Below are 23,016 nucleotides of genomic sequence, written 5' to 3'. Positions count from 1 at the left end.
GTGGAGAAATGAGGATTTCGCAACTAAACTCCGCCCTTCATCACACGATGAATAAAGCATTCATCGCGATTGAGAGGGGGTCGATGGGCGGGGCGTATATTTTGTCCACTTTATCTTAATATATGAAGTCTTCTTTCCCCAATAAGAAACTGACAACATGTTTAACTTTCCTATTGTTGAAAGAAATCTCTATATATATATTAAAAAAAAAAAAATTAAGCCCAACCCACCCGCCCCGATCTCAATTGTGACGAGTTTTTCAATCCTAATCAGACCGAAGGGCGGAGTTTAATTATAGAATCAATATTTCTATAAAAAATCTACCCCTTTGAAAACATATTTCACATGATAATTTCTTGTAGAAAAATGAGGATTCTGCAGACTAAACTCCGCCCTTCAGCTCATGATGAATAAAACATTCATTACAATTGAGAAGGGGTGGGTGGGCGGGGCTTATATTTTGTCCGTATTTTCTTAATATACGAAGTTTTCTTTTCCCAACAAGAAACTGACAACATGTCTCTATATATTAAAAAAAAAATCGTACTGTAGGGGTCATGAAACGTCGAGAAACATAAAAGTGACAATTCGTCCGATTCGCATCCATCGCAATACAAAAGTACCATTACTTTCGTGGTTGAAAGACAACCAAGGTTAGTTTTTTGTTTATTAAGAACACAACTAAGGCCACTTTCGACTACCACTTTTATTACTAAAGTGTATGTACATAACAATAAATACCAAAAGAGAAATAAGAAAAATATAAATTATCCATAAACTCGTTACATTTAAGTGGAGAGAATCTTCTTATTTTTAATGACGAACTTCGACTTCTTTTCTACGATTCGTTTCCTTTTTCTGGAAGGTCTAACGTTCGCCTTCTCGTTATCCTCCTCGACGACTTCGTTCACCCTTTGACTAGCCTCCTCCTCCTCCGTCTGGACGCACACATCCACGTGCTTTTTCTCATCGTCTTTACAATTCTTACTTAAAACACCATTTGGAACTGGTACAGGAATGGGTATAGGAATAGGTATAGGTAAAGGTAGAATCAGAGGGTACGGTACCAAGATTGTCGGAGGCGGTACTAAACTATCCAGCAACTTCCTGCGATTAGCGGCTTCGTCGCTACATCCCTGCTGGTCCAGCCTGGAGTCGGCCTCCGCCACACTCGCCGCCTTAGGTTCGTCGCCCCTCAGCCTCGAACTCTCGAAGTCCGTCGGAGTGTGTCTCACTCTCAAATCCTGGGGCATCTCGCTGGAGAACGACTTGTTACTAACAGCCGGCACGCTCAAGCTCTTCTTCTTGCTCTTCTTCTGCACCTTGCCTCGTCTCTTGTAGTCGTCGTTCAGCGGAAGCGACATCAACTTCGACGGGTGCGCCACCGTGATGAGGGGCAAGGGTGAAGTTTGCTGTCGGGTTTCCAGCTTGGGCGACGATGAAGGTGACAGCTGGGTCTCGGGTGACTTGCATTTGTTCATCCAGAGGTCCGGGGTGATGAGCGTCCCCGAGGACTCGTCGCCGTGGATGTGCGGGTGGATCTCGAGGTGGGCGCGGGTTTCCCTCCAGAAGATGTGCATCTTGTACTGGTTGAGGCATTTGTCTGAGCAGAATTGGAGTTGGGACGTTCCGTCCTGCAAGCAAGACTTGACATACTTGTAATCCAGGGATCTTTGTTACCTGGGAATCGACGTACGAGACGGTGTGTCGGACGTGTCTGCACCAGTCGCACGTTTTGTTCTTCTTGAAGTTGGCTCTGCGCGACTGGGAGAAGCACAGCTCGGAGCAGAAGGTCGCCGCTGCCGAAGACAAGCCCGTGTTTTCGTCCACAGTCTTGCCGCACCAGCCGCAGCCCTCTGGAATTTTAATGCAGTGTTAGCAAAAATCGAGTCGTGGGTTTAAATTTGGTAAAGCGGTGTTTTGATTCGGTCGCACGTGGCCAGAGATCAAATAAATGGTTCCCATATTTCAAAGTTGGCGTAAAACGTACGAGAGGTAAAGGCATCACGGACACGCGCGGGCTAATATTACACAGTCTAGAAATAACCGCTGGGATTATCTTACAGATTCGCCTAAAACGAAAATGCCAGCCCTAGATTCAGGTTTATAGAGCGGAGGCAAAAAGTTCGGCTTTGGGTGCAGCGAAGGTGTAGAGGAGGACGCGGAAGGTGGTGTTGGACAAGAATAAAAAAGATGTTGGGGATGAGTCGAGTGCCAGGTGTACGAAAATTGTTACAACTGTCTTACGAATTTTATTTACACTGATTTTTGTTTTGTATATACCTGTCCTATTATTATCGAATATTGAAAAACATACTAAATAAATATTGAAAGCAAACAAAACAACAAATGCCCAACTATATAACACTAACTAGTCAAAATTTGCCGGTAGTTTATTTTCATGGACCATGTACACATCAACACGAAACGTACAAATTTTGAGGAATGACACATTTAAACAAAAATTAAAAAATAAATAACTTTGCGGTGACAGATACACATGTAGTAATAACAATGAAAAAAAAAAATACGCAGGTTTTCGCCGAAATATGATTAAGAAAATAAAATAAATATGAAAATAGTAACAATAAAAATTAGTTTAAAACATAAAAGTAGGATGATTCTACCTCCATGGTTTAAGGTTATTTAAATAAAAGAAAATAAAACGCCACGAATCAGGCTACAAAAAGTAACCATAAAAGCGATATAAAAAAGGTTACCTAAAAAAGGATAAAAGAAAGATCGACAAAAAAAAGAAATGGAGAAAAAACAAAAAAAAAAATATAGAAATAAAGGGTAAAAAAGGAATAAAACACGAAAAAATAGCGCAACAAAAAAAAATACAAAAAAGCGCCCCAAAAAGTTACAACAAAAGACGAGAAAACACGACAAAATTGGCAAAAAAAACTACAAATACAGGATGAAAAAAAAGCAGTCGACGAAAAAAGAGAGCAAAAAAAGGCAAAAAATATAAAAAAGAGCAAAAAAAATTAAGAAAGGGCAACAAAAAAGTGGCGACAGAAATCTAAAAAAAATAAGAGCAATAAAAAGTGAAAAAAAGCGACGAAAAAAACGTGAAATAATGCAATTAAAGTGACACAAAAATGCGTCAAAAAAGTTAGGGAAAACCCGACAAAAAAAGGCAACGAAAAAAGCGACTAAAAAAGTTAGGAAAAAAATGCTGGGAAAAAAGAAGCCGAAAAAACACAACAACAAGAATAAAAAAAGACAAAAGGAAGCGGCAAATAAATGACAAAGAGAACACAAAAAAAGACAAAAAACATTCAACAAAAAAAAGGTAGCAAGAAAAAGGCGAAAAGAAAAAGGCAACACAAAGTGATCAAAACAGGGCTACAAAAAGACGACTAAAAAAAAGAGTGACCACAAAAATGCGAAATAAAGGCGAAAAAAGGACGACAAAAACGATGAGAAAAAAGGCGAAAAAAAAACAGCATAAAAAAGACAAGAAAAATGCAACAAAAAAAGTGTCTACAAAAAATCGAGTGAAAAGATGCTAAAAAAATTCGAAAAAAAAACGACCAAAAAACAGAATAAAAAAGCCTAAAAAATGCAACAAAGAAAATGACTAATGACAAAAAAACGGTCATAAATACGACAAAAAAAACAGGATGAAAGGAACAAAAGTCCAAAGAGAAAGGCGAAAGGCGAAAAGGGTAACAAAAAATTACAAGAAAAAAAGGGCGACAAAAATACAACAAACAAAAACAAAAAAATACAAATAAACCGGCAAAAAAAATTACCAAAATGGCCACAAATAAAAAACACAAAAATATGCAACAAAAAAAAAGGCGACAAGAAAAAGGCGAAAAGACAAAGACAACAAAAATGCGATTAAAAAAATTTAGAAAAAAAAATAGACTAAAAAATGCGACAAAGAAAATGTCGAATGTCAAAAAAGTACGGACATAAAGGCGATGAAAAACGTTACAAAAAAGGACAAGAAAATTGTCGGCAAAAAAAAAGCAAAAAAGGCAACAAGCAAAAAAACCTATACAAAACAAATGGAGAAAATTGAGATAATTCGAAAAAAGTGAAAAAAAGGACAACAAAAACGATGGGAAAAAGGGGAAAAAAACCAACAAGAAAAGACAAAAAAATTAGATTATAAAAAAAGACCAAAAAAGTTTAAAAAATGCAACAAAAAGTTGCGAATGACAAAAAGCTACGGTCCTAAAGGCGAAAAAAAAAGAGAATGAAAGAAACTGTGAATGAAAAAAAGGAGCAAAAAGAAAGTTAAGAAAGAAAACGATAAAAACAAAAAAAATCAGAGCACCAAAAAAAAAGGCGAAAAAAGGCTAAAAAATATGACAAATAGAAAAATTCAAAAAAAGGGGGAAAAACCGACAAAGAATGGAAAAAGAGTCATAAAAATTGCGATAAAAAATAAAAAAAAAAAACACCAAAAAAAAGATGGTGACAAAAAATTACAGGAAAAAAGGGCGACAAAAATACAACAAAAAACAACAATAAAATTACAGAGGAAGCGGCAAATAAATGACCAAAATGTCCACAAAGAAATTGACGAAAAACATGCAACAAAAAAAGGACAAGAAAAAGGCGAAAAGACAAAGGCAACAAAAGCGATTAAAAAAGTTGAGTGAAAAAGAGACTAAAAAATGTAACGAAGACAACGTCGAATGACAAAAAAAATACGAACATAAAGGCGATAAAAAACGTTACAAAAAAAGGACGACAAAACAGTCGACAAAAAAAAGAGAAAAAAAAGCAACAAGCAAAAAACTGATACAAAAGAAATGGGAAAAATTGAGAAAATTCGAAAAAAAGTGAAAAAATGGACGACAAAAACGATGGGAAAAAGGCAAAAAAAAAACAAAAAAAGGGCAACCAGAAAAAAAAAACGATACAAAAGAAATGGGGAAAATGAGAAAAGGGCGACAAAAAAAGTGACAACGAAAATTCGAAAAAAGGCAAAAAGAAAGGATAACAAAAACAACGACAAAAAAAGGCGAAAGAAAGGAGCAAAAAAAAAGCTGACAAAACAAGTCCACAAAAAATTCGGCAAAAAAAATGCAACAAAAAAATCGAGAAAAAAAAAGAAGACAAAAAAAAGCGACAAAAAAACGACCAAAAAAAAAGAAAAAAAAACACACAAAAATGTCTAAAAGTACAAAAAAAAAGTGACTAATGACAAAAAAACGGTCATAAATGCGACAAAAAAACAGGATGAAAGAAACAGTGGAAATGAAGAAAGTAGGTAGAGAAAATTCTACAAGCAAAAGAACGATAAAGAAACCAAAAAAATAAAAAAGGACGCCAGAAAAGATGAAAAAAGCGGCAAATAATGGAAAAAGTGTCTTAAAAAATTGCGGCGAAGAAAATAAAAAAATCGCGACAAAAAAATGACTACTTAAAAAAGAAAAGTGTGGAAAAAAAACTGGAAAAAGAGGGTGACAAAAAACGACGGAAAAGGGGGCTAAAAAGCACCAAAAAGCACAAGAAATGACGGGAAAGAGGATCAAAAAAAGCCCCAAAATATTGGACAAAAAGTGACTAGAAGAACGCGAAAAAGATTACAAATAAACGAAAAGAAAAAAGAAGCCAAATAATCACAAAGAAGCAATAAGGAAAAAGGTCACAAAAAAGGACGAAAAAAAAGGCAAACAAAAAGACGTTATCAAAAAGGAGTAACGAAAAACGCGGTTACAAAAAAAAAGTATAAAACCGCAGCAAAAAAAAGACAGGAAAAAATGAAAGCAAGTAACAAAAAAAGCGACCATAAGTGACAAAAAGAGTCGAAATCCGCGATTAAAGAATATGACGAAGAAAAGAAAAAATGCAAGAAAAAAAACCGAAAAAAATGCAGCGGAAAAAAAGGCGGAATAAAAGTGACAAAAAATCAGGCCGAGAAAATGCCTCGTGAGGAGGAACAAAGCAAAAATATACTGTAAAATAAATCCATGAAACAAAAACTGATTACAAAAGTGTTAAGAATAAGTACAGGTGGCTCCAAAGAGCTACCTAATTCATAAGAAATCAGAATGTCATACATAAGTAAAGAGGGAAAATTTGCAAGTTAGATATTTCTAAATATTCAAAATTCATTTTGTCCAAAGTGCTAAAAAGAATCACAAAGAAAACAAAAATGAAAAGAAAACAATTTACTGTTTTAAAGTAAACTATATCTCTATTCTCTACAATTTTTTTCATGTATATTTTTTTTATTTCATAATTAATTAATTTCCTGTTCTTAGAAATTTTTAACATGAAATTGAGCAAAAGTAGTAAATCAGTAATTCTTCATTGACAAAAAAAGTAGGCTTCAAGAACAGAATGGTGAACGAACAAAATTGTCAGAGACTGCTATATTATCAACTAAATACCTAATTAATCTGAAAATAAATGAAACTACCACAAAAATGATCAAATTGAACTCAAAATAAAAAGCAGTTTTTCATTATAAAAATTGACAGAAATAAAAAAGAGAAAGCTAGCGAAATTATTCTGCGATCATTTGTGAAGAGAAAATTTTAGTTTGTTATATTGCTTTCGCATATTTAGTAACAGTACGCAATTTTGATCCGAAAAATGTAACCACATTAATTATTTAGGAAGGAAAACTGAGGACAACCTTCGACTACAATCTAACTACAAAAATCGCATTCATAGATATTACAAACGGAAGCATTTGATTAATTACGTCCAATGTCTCTGTCTATGTGTCCCGAACAAAGCCTCAAGAACGAAACGAAATAGGGCAGCTTGATATTTCCGGGAACTCCACCCCTCGCACCAACAAAGTCCAATAGAAGCGTGTCATCAATCAGGTGTTAATTGTGCATGTTTAACCGTGAAGAAGGTTCGAAATATTTTGATTGGCAACGGAATTCCACGAATAGCATACATGCTGAGGCACGTTTCAAGGAAATTATCGATAAAACTTCTTCGCACAATGGAAAATTCGTACCTGGAAGTTGGAGGTGCTACGCGTTGTGGATTTTTCCCGCCCCGTTTTTGTGCTAACAAAACACTAGGTGTTGAATAAATAATTCGGCGGATGATTTTTGGGCTGAATTTTTCATGAATGTTTTTGTGCATACATTTCCGGCTGTGGATAAGTCCGGCATAAAAAATGCAATTATGAATTCCGACCGCGAGTAATTTGAATACTTTTCCATAATTCTAACGAGCAATTTAATACTGATTAACATTCTTGTAATTACGATCATTGATTGAACAATAACGAGTAAAGGGCGGATTCTAGGGGAGATTATTTGAGCCCTATTTGTTTTTGCCTGTTAAAGTTTTTCCTGCCTATTTTGTTCTAAAATCTGATTAGAAAAATATTTAAAAATGAAACCGCGGAAATTTCTAATTTTAAATATCCTCTTTTTACATCGTGTGATGATGAGAGAACGAAAATTAGGATCGCTGATTATGTAAAATAATGAAATGAAACGGTTTACCGTTAAACTTCGGGGACTCCGGTCCAGAGCTGTTGCTTCCAGAATGCGACCTGCACGCCCTCGCATCCCTGTGATTGGCATTACCATACCCATACCAGCCCAGAAGCTCGTTCATGGCTGTCTCGGCAAATTCCTGCAACACACCACCAGTGACTCAATACAGTAAAATCTCCCCAACGCCAGGAATTTCCTCAACCTATTCGTAAGCCGATTGCTAATCAATTTAGCGGAAAAAATCCACGACACTCAGGTGTTGGGTATTTGTTAGGCCAGGGTGTCTACGCCTAGTTTCCTATTCTAATTAAACGGCGCTGTTATTAATAATCGGAGCTACCCGATGCTTGTTTAAGAGAAGGCGAAATTGGATCCCCCGGTTTCATTCCTACATATCGCGTTTCTCTCTTGATGCAGTTTTAACACGAGGAGTTGCAGTTTGCGAAAACGATAGCCGCTCCAAGGTACAAACGCGGCTTCAATTTGCATAAGTGCGACGGTGCTTCGAAGAAAAAAGTTTCAAGTATGGAGGGGCAAAAATGCTATTTTTGTTAAGCGTTGTTGAAAAGTCGATTAAAATATTCACCTGAAATTAAATCACGTTTATTTAATTCACTCGCAGAACGTAAGGAAGACGGCGGGAAATACGAGTCGCGATAAAAAGAACGAGAAATTCGATGCACTTCGTAACTAGATGCAACTAAAAATGCATCTGCAAATAAAACAAATTTAAGCAAGCGAAATATTACCCTGGAAAATAATACAGTAATTAATTTATGAATTTTTAATGGCGGGATGGGAGAGTCGGCAGGAGCGTCGCAAAATTTTCCGGGAAAGAAAAGCGGCATGGGAAACCGAGGCAAATTGGCGAAAAAAAGTTTTCATTAGTCAAGTTAATCACCAATAAAACTAGATCTCGATAGTAGAAAGGAACTGAAAATAATTGACCAAAATTGATTTTGAAAGCATTTTTTGCAGAGAGGAAACAAAGTTAGAAGAATTCAGCACATATGGTGTTGAAACAACAAAAAATTTTCACTCTGGAATCATTATTATTTCATCGGTTTCTTCTACCATCTGATCCTTTAATAACATATTTAAGGAATTTTTTTTAAATGTAATGTAATTAAATGATATAGAGCAAATATAATCTACAATTTCAAGATTGTGAGATGAATTTTGATAATAATGTAATAATTTATAACTGAAATTCTAACCGTTTCAAAAATAAAACAAACGAGTGTCCAAGATTCTTTCAAACACTTTCAAAAATAGAACACAAGGGATATCCGAGATTCGTTTGGACTCTTTAAATAGAAGGTGTCCTGAGATTCTTTTAAACTCTTTCGAAAATGAAGCAAGAGGGGTTCTAGAGATTTTTTTCAAAAATTAAACAGAAGGATTCTCACGAGATTCCTTCAAACTCTTTCAAAATTTTACAGAGGGGATCCCCGAGATTGTTGAAATTAGTTCAAAAATAAAACAGGAGTCCTCAAGATTCTTTTAAACCCTTCCAAAAATGAAACAGAAGGCTATCTAAGATTCTTTCAAACTCTTTCAAAAATAGAACAACAGGGATCACGGGAATCTTTTAAATTCTTAGAAAAAAGAAGCAGTTCTCGAGAATCTTTCAAAATCTTTCAAAAATAAACACTTGGGATTCTCAAAATTCTTTCAGAAATAGAACAGAATCGGTCTTTAAGATTCTGTCCAAAGCAAACAGAAGGATCAAACACTTTCAAAAGTACTTCTTTAAAATTTTTCAAAAATGAAATGAGAAGGATCTTTGAGATTCTCTTAAACTCTTTCAAAAATAACACACAAAAACAATTAATACAAACACAAGGGATCCCTGAGATGCTTGCAAACTCTATCAGAAATAAAATAGGAAGGTTCTTTCAAACTCATAATTTTTTTCATAAATTAAACAAGAGTTCGCAATATTCTTTCAAAATCTTTTAAAAACAAAACAATAGGGACCCCGAAATGTTTCCAAACTCTTTAAAAAATAAAGCAATGAAGATCCCGAGAATCTTTTAAATTCTTAAAAAAAGACGAAGAAGTCCCCAAGAATCTTTCAAAATTTTTCAAAAATAAAAGAAACGGGGTTCCCAAGATTCTTCCAGAAATAAAACACAAGTAAATTTCTGAGATTCATTTAAACTCTTTCAAAAATAAAACACAGAGGGTCCCAGAATTACTGTCAAACTCGATCAAAAATAAAATTGGAATGGTTTCCGAGATTCTTTGAAACTCTTTTATAAATATAAAAGATTTTGAAAGAAATCTGTTTAATTAAATAGTTTTGGATTTTCTTTAAAAATCTTTCAAAAATAAAACAACCAAAATCCCGAGAAATTTTTAAATTCTTCCAAAAAAAAAAAAAACAGGAGTCCTCAAAAATCTTTCAAAATCTTCCAAAAATGATACAAACCGGGTCTAGAGACTCTTTCAGAAATAAAATAGAATCGGTCCCTGAGATTCTGTCAAACTCTGTCAAAAATAAAACAGGGATCCCGAGATTTTTGTAAATTCTTTAAAAAAAAGCGGAAGAATTTCTCGAGAATCTTTCAAAAATAAAACAAAAGTAAAATGAAACAAAAGGAATCTCTGAGATTCATTTGAACTCATTCAAAAATAAAACACAAGGGGTCCCAAAGCTACTGTCAAATTCTATCAAAAATAAAATAGGAACGGTTTCCCAGATTCTTTGAAAATATGTATTTTGTAAATTAAAATGAGTTCTTGATATTCTTTCAAAATCTTTCAAAAACAAAATCACAGGAACCCAGAGATTCTTTCAAAATCGTTCAAAAATAATATAGGACTCCCCGGGGTTCTTTAAAACTCTTTAAAAAATAACACAACAGGAATCTCGAGAAATTTTTAAATTTTTTCAAAAAAAAAAAAAATTGGAGGAGTCTCAAGATTCTTTCAGAAATAAAACAGAATCAAACTGAGATTCTGTCAAACTCTGTCAAAAATAAAACAACAGGAATCCCGAGATTCTTATAAATTCTATAAAAAAAGCGGAAGAAGTTCTAGAGAATCTTTCAAAATCCTTCAAAAATAAAAGAAACGGGATTTCCAAGATTCTTTCAAAAATAAAACAGAATCGATCCCTGAGATTCTGTCAAACTCTTTCAAAAATAAAACATTAGAAACCCCCGAGATTCTTTCAAACTCTTTCAAAAATAAAACAAAGTAGAATGAAACAGAAGGAATCTCTGAGATTCATTTAAACTCTTTCAAAAATAAAACACAAAGAGTCCCAAAGCTACTGTCAAATTCTATCAAAAATAAAATAGGAACGGTTTCCCAGATTCTTTGAAACTCAACAGGAATCTCGAGAAATATTTAAATTAAAAAAAAAACAAAACAGGAGGAGTCCCCATAAATCTTTCAAAAATAAAACAAACCGGGTCTCAAGATTCTTTCAGAAATAAATTAGAATCAGTCCCTGAGATTCTGTTGAACTCTGTCAAAAATAAAACAACAGGGATCCCGAGATTCTTTTAAATTCTTAAAAAAAAGTCCAAAAAGTCCTCGAGAATCTTTAAAAAATAAAAGAAATGCGGTTCCCAAGATTCCTTTAGAAATAAAACAGAATCAATCCCTGAGATTATGTCAGACTCTTTCAAAAATAAATTATTAGGAACTCCCGAGATTCTTTCAAACTCTTTCAAAAATAGAACACAAGTGAAATGATACAGAGCGAATCTCTGAGATTCTTTCAAAATTAAACACAAGGAGTCCCAGAGTTACTGTCAAATTCTATCAAAAATAAAATAGGAAGCTTTCCGAGATTCTTTGAAACACTTTTATAAATTAAACAGAGTTCTTGAATTCTTTCAAAATCTTTCAAAAACAAAATAACAGGAACTCTCAGATTCTTTCAAAATCGTTCAAATATAATACAGAAGGACTCTCCGAAATTCTTTAAAACTCTTTAAAAAATAAAACAGCAGGAATTCCGAGAAATTTTTGAATTCTTTAAAAGAAAACAGGAATCTTTCAAACTCTTGTGAAAATAAAACAAGCGGGGTTTCGAGATTCTTTCAGGAAAAAAATAGAATCTGTCCCTGAGATTCTGTTGAACTCTGTCAAAAATAAAACAACAGGGATCCCGAGATTCTTTTAAATTCTTAAAAAAAAAGTCCAAAAAGTCCTCGAGAATCTTTCAAAAATAAAAGAAATGCGGTTCCCAAGATTCTTTCAGAAATAAAACAAAATCAATCCCTGAGATTATGTCAGACTCTTTCAAAAATAAAATATTCGAAACTCCCGAGATTCTTTCAAACTCTTTCAAAAATAGAACACAAGTAAAATGATACAGAACGAATCTCTGAGATTCTTTCAAAATTAAACACAAGGAGTCCCAGAGTTACTGTCAAACTCTATCAAAAATAAAATAGGAAGCTTTCCGAGATTCTTTGAAACACTTTTATAAATTAAACAGTTCTTGAATTCTTTCAAAATCTTTCAAAAACAAAATAACAGGAACCCTTAGATTCTTTCAAAATCGTTCAAACATAATACAGAAGGACTCTCCGAAATTCTTTAAAACTCTTTCAAAAATAAAACAGCAGGAATTCTGAGAAATTTTTGAATTCTTTAAAAAAAAACAGGAATCTTTCAAACTCTTGTGAAAATAAAACAAGTGGGGTTTCGAGATTCTTTCAGGAAAAAAATAGAAAATGTCCCTGAGATTCTGTTGAACTCTGTCAAAAATAAAACAACAGGGATCCCGAGATTTTTTTAAATTCTTAAAAAAAAAGTCCAAAAAGTCCTCGAGAATCTTTCAAAAATAAAAGAAATGCGGTTCCCAAGATTCTTTCAGAAATAAAACAGAATCAATCCCTGAGATTATGTCAGACTCTTTCAAAAATAAAATATTAGGAACTCCCGAGATTCTTTCAAACTCTTTCAAAAATAGAACACAAGTAAAGTGATACAGAACGAATCTCGGAGATTCTTTCAAAATTAAACACAAGGAGTCCCAGAGTTACTGTCAAACTCTATCAAAAATAAAATAGGAAGCTTTCCGAGATTCTTTGAAACACTTTTATAAATTAAACAGTTCTTGAATTCTTTCAAAATCTTTCAAAAACAAAATAACAGGAACCCTTAGATTCTTTCAAAATCGTTCAAACATAATACAGAAGGACTCTCCGAAATTCTTTAAAACTCTTTCAAAAATAAAACAGCAGGAATTCTGAGAAATTTTTGAATTCTTTAAAAAAAAACAGGAATCTTTCAAACTCTTGTGAAAATAAAACAAGCGGGGTTTCGAGATTCTTTCAGGAAAAAAATAGAATCTGTCCCTGAGATTCTGTTGAACTCTGTCAAAAAAAAAACAACAGGGATCCCGAGATTCTTTTAAATTCTTAAAAAAAAAAGTCCAAAAAGTCCTCGAGAATCTTTCAAAAATAAAAGAAATGCGGTTCCCAAGATTCTTTCAGAAATAAAACAGAATCAATCCCTGAGATTATGTCAGACTCTTTCAAAAATAAAATATTCGAAACTCCCGAGATTCTTTCAAACTCTTTCAAAAATAGAACACAAGTAAAATGATACAGAACGAATCTCTGAGATTCTTTCAAAATTAAACACAAGGAGTCCCAGAGTTACTGTCAAACTCTATCAAAAATAAAATAGGAAGCTTTCCGAGATTCTTTGAAACACTTTTATACATTAAACAGAGTTCTTGAATTCTGTCAAAATCTTTCAAAAACAAAATAACAGGAACCCTTAGATTCTTTCAAAATCGTTCAAACATAATACAGAAGGACTCTCCGAAATTCTTTAAAACTCTTTCAAAAATAAAACAGCAGAAATTCCGAGAAATTTTTGAATTCTTTAAAAAAACAGGAATCTTTCAAACTCTTGTGAAAATAAAACAAGCGGAGTTTCGAGATTCTTTCAGGAAAAAAATAGAATCTGTCCCTGAGATTCTGTTGAACTCTGTCAAAAAAAAAACAACAGGGATCCCGAGATTCTTTTAAATTCTTAAAAAAAAAAGTCCAAAAAGTCCTCGAGAATCTTTCAAAAATAAAAGAAATGCGGTTCCCAAGATTCTTTCAGAAATAAAACAGAATCAATCCCTGAGATTATGTCAGACTCTTTCAAAAATAAAATATTCGAAACTCCCGAGATTCTTTCAAACTCTTTCAAAAATAGAACACAAGTAAAATGATACAGAACGAATCTCTGAGATTCTTTCAAAATTAAACACAAGGAGTCCCAGAGTTACTGTCAAACTCTATCAAAAATAAAATAGGAAGCTTTCCGAGATTCTTTGAAACACTTTTATACATTAAACAGAGTTCTTGAATTCTGTCAAAATCTTTCAAAAACAAAATAACAGGAACCCTTAGATTCTTTCAAAATCGTTCAAACATAATACAGAAGGACTCTCCGAAATTCTTTAAAACTCTTTCAAAAATAAAACAGCAGAAATTCCGAGAAATTTTTGAATTCTTTAAAAAAACAGGAATCTTTCAAACTCTTGTGAAAATAAAACAAGCGGAGTTTCGAGATTCTTTCAGGAAAAAAATAGAATCTGTCCCTGAGATTCTGTTGAACTCTGTCAAAAATAAAACAACAGGGATCCCGAGATTCTTTTAAATTCTTAAAAAAAGTCCAAGAAGTCTTCGAGAATCTTTCAAAATCTTTCAAAAATAAAAGAAATGCGGTTCCCAAGATTCTTTCAGAAATAAAACAGAATCGATCCCTGAGATTCTGTCAAACTTTTTCAAAAATAAAATAAAAGGGGTTTCTGACATGTTTTCAAACTCTGTCAAAAATTAGAATACAAAGAGTTTCCGAAATTCTTTGAAACTCTTTCGTAAATTAAACAGGAGCTGAGTTTTTGGTATTGTGTCAAATGCTTAGCAAAAATAAAGCAACAAAGATCCCGAGAATCTTTAATTCTTTCAAAAAAGGAGGTCTAGAAAATCTTTCAACATCTTTAATAAAACAAATTGGGTACTCGAGATTCTTTCAGAAAACCTTAAAACAGGATCGGTCCCTGAGGTTTTTTCAAACTATGTGAAAAATAAAATAGGAGAATCCCCCAGATTTTCCAAATTATTTAAAAAATGATACATAAGAAGTAGCTGAAATTCTTTTAAACTCTTATAAAAATAAAAAGAAGGGGTCCCGAGATTCCTTTTTTTTTTTTAATAAAACACAAGGGAACGCCAAAATTCTTTCATATTATTGAAAAAGACACTTAGGGCTACCAAGGTTTCTACATATTTTTTCAAAAACAAAACATCAGAGACCTCAGAGATTTTTCAAATTTTTATAAATTTTTTTTGTAATTTTTTGTTTAAAATTAAATCAATCCAATATAATAATTTCATAAGAATTTTTAGCTGATTCAAGCTGACTCTGAATTTAGGCCAGATATTTTTTGATTTTGTCCCACACACTGCCTCGAAGACATTTTTTTCAGCAAAAATTCGTATACGAAAAGTATTTAAAACAATAATTTAATTGGTCAGCAACATACTTTGTAATCGAATCATCTCTGGAATTGAATCCGCATGTTTTCTCTAAAACGATAACGCTGCGTCATGGAAAAGTTGATAACAAAATTAATTTTAATTTCCGATAATTTTCCAAACCTAATATTTGAGAAAAAAAAAAAAAACAAAACAAAAAAGCGGAAACCAAGATTCTTATAGACTGATTTTTTATTTTGAATTAAATTTTACGTCAATTTATTAAACAATCTCGCTGTGACTTTAACTGTCACTGTTAGACTGGTTTTCCAAGTTCAGATTTATCAGTGTGGTAATCAGCGACATGCTAAATCCTGTCCGAGGATGACCCGATTACAAACAATGTTGCTCGCTCGATAGAAATGACGTGTTCGACGACCGCGAAAAAGCACGTACTTAATATTAGCATCGCCAAACGTCGTCGTCGTTTTTCCCGTTTTCCCCTACCCGATGCACACATATAGGTGGAGCTGCGAAATAAGATACCCACCTCTGCGGAGGAGTTAAAGAGACGAAGAGGGCGTAGCTGGTTGAGCGCCGTAAACATACACCACGGTGTCGTCTTTCAAAATGTCTCTAATTATACAGACAGAACAGTTTTGCCGCCAAAGAGTTTATCTATTGAAATGTTAGCGGCGAATCCGCCAGAAGTAAGCGGAAACGAGAAAAACGAGCGAGATGCCTCCTCGGCGCGTTCGTTAATAACGCTTTTTATTCGGCGATCCATTATGGTATTTTAGAACCCGAAATGCGATATTGGCAGATTTATTAATTGAAAGATCGGACTGATTTTCGAACATACTAATTTCAAAATACGATGTTACATAAACAAATTTTGATGGGGTTTAGTTTCTAATAAATACGGGAATTATGTTACTTGCGTACTGAAAGCTCCGATTCGCTCGACCCTAACGAATTTGTGCGTGGTGGGCCGGTGTCGGTGGATTATGAATTTGATGGAAATTTGCTTTGCGGCGATTTTTGCTTTATTCGTGGGTTTTATTTGGTGGATGGAATATGTGGAGGTGCCTATAGCGGAGGACAAAAATCTGGATGTGTTACTCGATACGTTCGATAGGTTTCGTTCTGCATCATTATATTAATTAAAATATTTTTGTGCCTTGCGGTAGGTAAATGAAGTTGCGAAAATACGGCTACCTGATAGGGATATCGGTTTTCAAAAGCGTTTCTTGTAATTTATGCTTCTGACGGCTCATCCAATCGTTCCATCTTGGTATTGACGTTTATGGCTTTATTGGATTAAATAATTAAAAGGCACCGCGAGCAAACAACACATTTTTGAGTCATTCGATTAAAATTCTCTCTAAAAAAGTCGTGAAGCTTACAACAGTTCGTGTTTTTTCTGAAAATTTGTTATATTACATATATTATCTAATTGTATGACGAATGCCTGATTTCATATTTCCATGACGTTTCACGACCCCTAAAATTAAAAAAATACAAACATGCAAGTCTTCAGTTTTTCGGATTTTTTGTAAATTTTAGTTGCCCGCTGAAGTCTCACTTTAAAATTACATCTTAACAATCTCAATTGGCAGAATTTCCACTTTTGTCTTAAAACTACATATTTAACTTTCTAAAATATTATTGGTTTCTGTTTTTCATTTATGATACAGTTCTGTCCAAATGAAGCCTTCGGGCAAATTCAATAAACTCAAACTCGATAAATCCAAATCTTCTAATTTAGCTTTTTAATTGCCATTTTTTTTACTACCGAGCGTATGATTTCCCAATTGGGGTGAATTTTCTGAGCAAAAAAAAAACAGAAAAAATTGCAGAAAATACGGACAATACGTTTTTTTTTTGTTTTTTTTTTTTGATGTGTATTTTATGTCTTGGATCTTTGTTTTTCCTCTATTAATAATGTTTCTTCATAGTTATATTATCTTCAAACACCCACATTCTCTAAGAATTACAACTCTCAACTTCATCTAACCACGATTTACCTATGTTTTTTTAAACTAACCACATTTTTTAAGTTTTACAATTTTTTTTTCAAAAGTCCCTTGTTTGTTTTTTAATTTATTTGAACCTGAATTCTTTGAAATCTTTAAAAAATAAAACACAAGGAGCCGCCAGATAAAGCAATAGTGATCCTTCAGATTTTTTCCAAATCGGTCAAAAATAAAAGGAATGAGTCTACGAGATTTTCTCAAATTCTTTCAAAACTAAAAAGAACAGGAGTCTCGAAATTCTTTCAGAAATAAAACAAATTCTTTCAAACTCTTTCAAAAATGCATCACAACAGGGATCCCGAGAATCTTTTAAAATCTTTCAAAATCTACCTGTTTCAACAAGAAAACAGAGTTCCCGACATTATGTTTAAATCTTTCAAAAATAGAACACAACGGATCTTTGAGATTCTTTCAAACCTTTTCAAAAATAAAGCAATCCTTGAGATTCTTTCAAAATCGTTCAAAAATAATACAAAAGGACTTCCCAAGTTTCTTTTAAACTCTTTCAAAAATAAAACAGAATGAGTTCTCGAGAGTCTTTTAAATTCTTTATAAATAAAACCACAGATGCTTTCCAACTCTTCCAAAATTTAACAGAACGCATCCCGTAGATTCTTTTAAATTCTCTCAAAAATAAAACCGAAGGAGTTCTCGAGATTCTTTTAAAACAACAACGGTTCTCGAGATTATTTTAGAAATAAAATAGAAGAGATCCCCCAGATTCTTTCAAACTCTTTCAAAATTTAACAGAAGGCATCCCCCAGATTTTTCAAAGTATTTCGAAAATAAACCAGAGGGTGTTCTCGAGATTCTTTTAAACTCTTTCAAAAATAAAACAAAAGTCACCCCCGAGATTCTTTCAAACTTTATCAAAAATAAAACAAAAGAGGTATCCGACATTCTTTCCAACTATTTCAAAAAGAAAATAGAAGCAGGCCGTGAGATTCTTTCAAACTCCTTCACAAATAAAGCAACATGGATCCCGAGAATCTTTTAAATTCTTTGAAAAAAAAAATCACACGAAACCTCGAGAATTTTTCAAACATTAATATAATGAGATTCTCGAGATTCTTTCAGAAATAAAACAGAATCAGTTCCTGAGATTCTCTTAAAGTCTGTTAAAAATAAAACAGAAGGGATCCCTGAGATTACTTTAAATTCTTTCAAAAATAAAAGTTAAGGAGTTCCTAAGATTCTTTCAAACTCTATCAAAAATATAATTTTTTGTTGTATTTTTGATAGGATAGAGTTGCGTCCGTGAGATTCTTTCAGACTATATCAAAAATAAAACAGAAGGAGTCTCTGAGATTCAAAAAAGAAATAGAAAGAATCCCTGAGATTTTTTTAAACTCTTTCAAAAATGAAGCAGAAGGAGTCCTTGAGATGCTTTTAAACTCTATCAAACATAAAACAGAAAGGGTGCCGAGATTCTTTTAAATTCTTTAACAAATAAAGCAAGAGTTTCCGAGATTCTTTTAAATTTTTCAGAAATAAAACAAAAGGAATCTCCCAGATTTTGTCAAACTTTTTCAAAATTTAACAGAAGAAATCCCCAAGATTCATCAAATGAGTTCAAAAATAAACCAGAAGGAGTGCTCGAGATTCTTTTAAACTCTTTCAAAAATGAAACAGAAGCGTTCCCGAGATTCTTTCAAACTCTTTTAAAAAATAAAGCAACAGGGATCGCGAGAATCTTTTAAATTCTTTTAAAAAAGAATCAGAAGAAACCCTCGAGAATATTTCAGAAATAAAACAGAATCGGTCCTAAGGAGTCTTTCCAACTCTTTCAAAAATAGAACTGTTTGTTGTATTTTTGATAGAGATAGAGAGGCGTCCCTGAGATTCTTTCAAACTTTATCAAAAATAAAATAAAGGGGGTAACCAAGGTTCTTTTAAACACTTTCAAAAACAAGGCACCAAGAATCGTTGAAATTCTTTCAAAATCGTTCAAAAATAATACAAAAGGCGTCCCCGATATTCTTTTCAACTCTTTCAAAAATTAAACAGAAGGAATCCTAGAGATTCTTTTAAACTTTTTAAAAGAAAACAACAACGGTTCTCGAGATTGTTTTAGAAATAAAATAGAAGAGATCCCCCAGATTCTTTCAAACTCTTTCAAAATTTAACAGAAGGCATCCCCCAGATTTTTCAAAGTATTTCGAAAATAAACCAGAGGGTGTTCTCGAGATTCTTTTAAACTCTTTCAAAAATAAAACAGGAGTCTCGAAATTCTTTCAGAAATAAAACAAAAGTCACTCCCGAGATTCTTTCAAACTTTTTCAAAAATAAAACAAAAGAGGTACCCGACATTCTTTCCAACTATTTCAAAAAGAAAATAGAAGCATGCCGTGAGATTCTTTCAAACTCTATCAAAAATAGAATTTTTTGTTGTATTTTTCATAGGATAGAGTTGCGTCCGTGAGATTCTTTCAGACTATATCAAAAATAAAACAGAAAGAGTCTCTGAGATTCAAAAAAGAAATAGAAAGAATCCCTGAGATTTTTTTAAACTCTTTCAAAAATGAAGCAGAAGGAGTCCTTGAGATGCTTTTAAACTCTATCAAACATAAAACAGAAAGGGTGCCGAGATTCTTTTAAATTCTTTAAAAAATAAAACAGGAGTTCCCGAGATTCTTTTAAATTTTTCAGAAATAAAACAAAAGGAATCTCCCAGATTTTGTCAAACTTTTTCAAAATTTAACAGAAGAAATCCCCAAGATTCATCAAATTAGTTCAAAAATAAACCAGAAGGAGTGCTCGAGATTCTTTTAAACTCTTTCAAATATGAAACAGAAGCGTTCCCGAGATTCTTTCAAAATCGTTCAAAAATAAAACAAAAGCCATTGAGATTCTTTCAAACTCTTTTTAAAAAAGAATCAGAAGAAACCCTCGAGAATATTTCAGAAATAAAACAGAATCGGTCCCTAGGAGTCTTTCCAACTCTTTCAAAAATAGAACTGTTTGTTGTATTTTTGATAAAGATAGAGAGGCGTCCCTGAGGTTCTTTCAAATTTTATCAAAAATAAAATAAAGGGGGTAACCGAGGTTCTTTTAAACACTTTCAAAAACAAGGCACCAAGAATCGTTGAAATTCTTTCAAAATCGTTCAAAAATAATACAAAAGGCGTCCCCTATATTCTTTTCAACTTTTTCAAAAATTAAATATAAGGGGTCCTTGAGATTCTTTTAAACTGTATCAAACATAAAACACAAGGGATTTCGAGATTGTTTTAAATTAAAAAAAAAATAGAACAGGAGTTCCCAAGATTCTTTTACATTTTTCAGAAATAAAACAAAATGAATCTCCGAGATTTTGTCAAACTTTTTCCAAATTTAACAGAAGGAATCCCCGAGATTCATCAAATTATATCAAAAATAAACCACAAGGACTCCTCGAGATTTTTTTAAACTCTTTCAAAAATGAAATAGAAGCTTCTTGAGATTCTTTCAAAATCGTTCAACAATAAAACAAAAACCATTGAGATTCTTTCAAACTCTTTTAAAAAATAAAACAACAGGGATCCAGAGAATCTTTTAAATTCTTTGAAAAAAGAATCGAGAATCTTTCAAAATTTTTCAAAAATTAATGAAATGAGATTCTCGAGAATCTATCAGAAATAAAACAAAATCGGTTCCTAGAATTCTTTCCAACTCTTTCAAAAATAGAACTTTTTGTTGTATTTTTGATAGAGATAGAAAGGCGTCCCTGAGATTCTTTCAAACTCTATCAAAAATAAAATAAAGGGGGTTACCAAGGTTCTTTTAAACACTTTCAAAAACAAGGCACCAAGAATCGTTGAAATTCTTTCAAAATCGTTCAAAAATAATACAGAAGGTGTCCCCGATATTCTTTTAAACTCTTTTAAAAATGAAACAGAAGGGGTGTTTGAGATTCTATTAAATTCTATCAAACATAAAACAGAAGGAGTCCCGACAATCTTTTAAATTCTTTAAAAAATAAAACAAGAGTTCCCGAGATTCTTTTCAATTTTTCAGGAATAAAACAGAAGGGATCTCCGAGATTCTTTCAAACTTTTTCAAAATTTAAAAGAAGGAGTCCTCGAGATTCTTTTAAACTCTTTCAAAAATGAAACAGAAGGGTTTCCAAGATTGTTTCAAACTCTTTCATAAATTAAACAGGAGTTAACGATGTTCCTTCCGAAACTTAAAAAAAAAAACAACAGGAATTTCAGGGATTTTTCAGCAGCGTTCAAAAATAAAACAGAAAGGACTCCCGAGATTCCTTCAAACTCTTTCAAAAATAAGAGCAACAGGGATCCCAAGAATATTTTACATCGTTTCAAAAAAAGCACAAGTTTTCAGTTTCTCAGATAACAGATAATCTCGGTTTTTTGTAAATTTTAGGAGTTGTCCGCTTAAATCTCACCTTAAAATTATATCTTAATAATCAGATTACGTCATTTTGGAAAATTATACTAAAATACATATTCGTTTCTATATTTTTCATTTTCTTAAAAACGACACAATTCTGTCCAAATTTTCTAATTTAGCTTTTTAATTGTATTTTTTAAGGTCGAGCGTATGATTTCCAAAATGGAGCGAATTTCCCCTAGTAAAAAACATTAGATTTTTTATGTCTTGGACCTTTGTTTTTCCCCTATTAATAATATTTTCTCATAGTTATTTATTTTAAAACACGGATTACCTATGCTTTTTGAAATTAACCCCATTTTTAAAGTTTTACGATTTTTTTTTTTCGTAAGTTGAATACGAAATTGCAGGTTTCCGTTTTCGTTGTTTGCGGTTTACCTCTTGATAATACTTTGAACAGTTAGTTCCTCAGAACTACCGTACCAATTGCTTTGCGATTTTGAGTATTTTAAGACCACCGTGACAATGATAAACCGCTAATCAAATTTTATTTATTTTTTCAAATGTGATAGCTGTATTTTTATATTGTAAGGGTCTCTAAAACGGGAGCGGAGTTCTCACTTCTCTAAAATTATATTCGGAATTTTATGATAATTCCAAAATTTAGTTATTAACTTTTTGAGTCCGAAAATTGTTCAAGCCACCTGATGTGAGTCTGTTCAATTTAATTTTGTTAAGGTCTTCCATTCAACAGTTTTCAAGGTATCTCCAAATATTTACGGTTTTTATTTTGCAACTACCAGTAGAATAATAAACAATACGAAGATTCTCATTTTTCAGAAACAACAACGAGGAATTTTTCAGAAACAACAACTAGGACTATTAATTACAAAAAATTGCGAACTTTTTAAATTCTTTGAGAATCCGACACTCCAAGTTAAAATGAACATTTTTCACATTTCAGGACTCATTTTCCGCTTGATAAAAAAGCGTGTTATCATCAATGTGCCGGGGTCGAAAATCGCGCAAATTTTTCAGGGGCGTTTTTAGCAAAACAAATTAATTTAAACACGTTTTATTAAGTATGATTTTCCACATCGGCATCAACAGAATAACCAACGAGAGATGCAAGGATATAAAATAACGTGTATTTACGATGTCTGGCTGATGGGTATCAGTTGCACGCCATCTGCCATTTGATATCCCCATATCAAGTAACGAGTTCGTATTACACATCCATGTTAGGCCCGTGCTCAAGCCTACAACGCATTTAAATTTTAACGTGGAACATTACGACAAAAACCCCCATTTAACGCCACAAAATAATCAAAAAACATTCGCATACATTATACCCTAGCCCCCTCTTTTACGTCCGAACATCACATCAACAATGACGAATTCTATTTTTAAACCGACATTGTAAAAAGCACGATTTTAAAATAAACCCGACACGTTAATTAATTAATTTTCTTACCCAAACCCGACTACTCACTTTTATATCATCGTTGAGAGCCTCTTTCTTGATCGCAACTTTCGGATGAGTCTCTTCGGCGGCAGCTTCTTCCATAAATGAGAAAAAAAACACCAACGAAAAACAACAGTGCAAATTAAACACGCACTACTACTTCGAACAAAAGTGGAAAAACAAAATTTACTCAATACTGCGCACACCAGGAAAATTTCGACGAGAACTACAAGCGGAGCTTTTCAATAATGTTGTGATTATTTTGGTACTCGAAGTGGGGTATTCGCGCCACACTT

At 32.8% G+C, this 23,016-nt stretch overlaps 2 protein-coding genes across 2 annotated transcripts in view; both read right to left on the bottom strand.

The window, feature by feature from the left end:
- The window catches only part of LOC135139789 (U-Asilidin(12)-Dg3b-like), a 134,005-nt gene that overhangs the window by 51,395 nt on the left and 59,594 nt on the right, over positions 1–23,016 (bottom strand). The gene's annotated exons all lie outside the window — the stretch shown is intronic.
- LOC135139711 (sine oculis-binding protein homolog) lies at positions 689–22,968 on the bottom strand. Its single transcript, XM_064070016.1, has 4 exons — positions 22,748–22,968; positions 7,446–7,578; positions 1,681–1,856; positions 689–1,634 (listed from the first exon to the last, which is right to left on the bottom strand). The coding sequence occupies exons 1-4, from the start codon at positions 22,820–22,822 to the stop codon at positions 789–791; spliced, it is 1,230 nt and encodes a 409-aa protein (XP_063926086.1). The 5' UTR covers positions 22,823–22,968; the 3' UTR covers positions 689–788.

This window comes from Zophobas morio, unplaced genomic scaffold, assembly GCF_036711695.1.
Source record: "Zophobas morio isolate AGI-343-1 ecotype UQ-CSIRO unplaced genomic scaffold, CSIRO_AGI_Zmor_V1 ptg000033l, whole genome shotgun sequence".
NCBI lineage: Eukaryota > Metazoa > Arthropoda > Insecta > Coleoptera > Tenebrionidae > Zophobas > Zophobas morio.
The sequence above is the reverse complement of the archived record's forward strand: the minus strand, read 5'-3'. Positions and strand labels throughout refer to the sequence as shown.

Coding starts and splice junctions, on each gene's coding strand:
- LOC135139711 (XM_064070016.1), bottom strand. CDS start 22,822: ATGGAAGAAGCTGCCGCCGAAGAGACTCATCCGAAAGTTGCGATCAAG. Junction 1,857..7,445: donor GGAGTCCCCGAAGTTTAACG/GTAAACCGTTTC, acceptor TTAAAATTCCAG/AGGGCTGCGGCTGGTGCGGC. Junction 1,635..1,680: donor TCTCGTACGTCGATTCCCAG/GTAACAAAGATC, acceptor TCTTGCTTGCAG/GACGGAACGTCCCAACTCCA.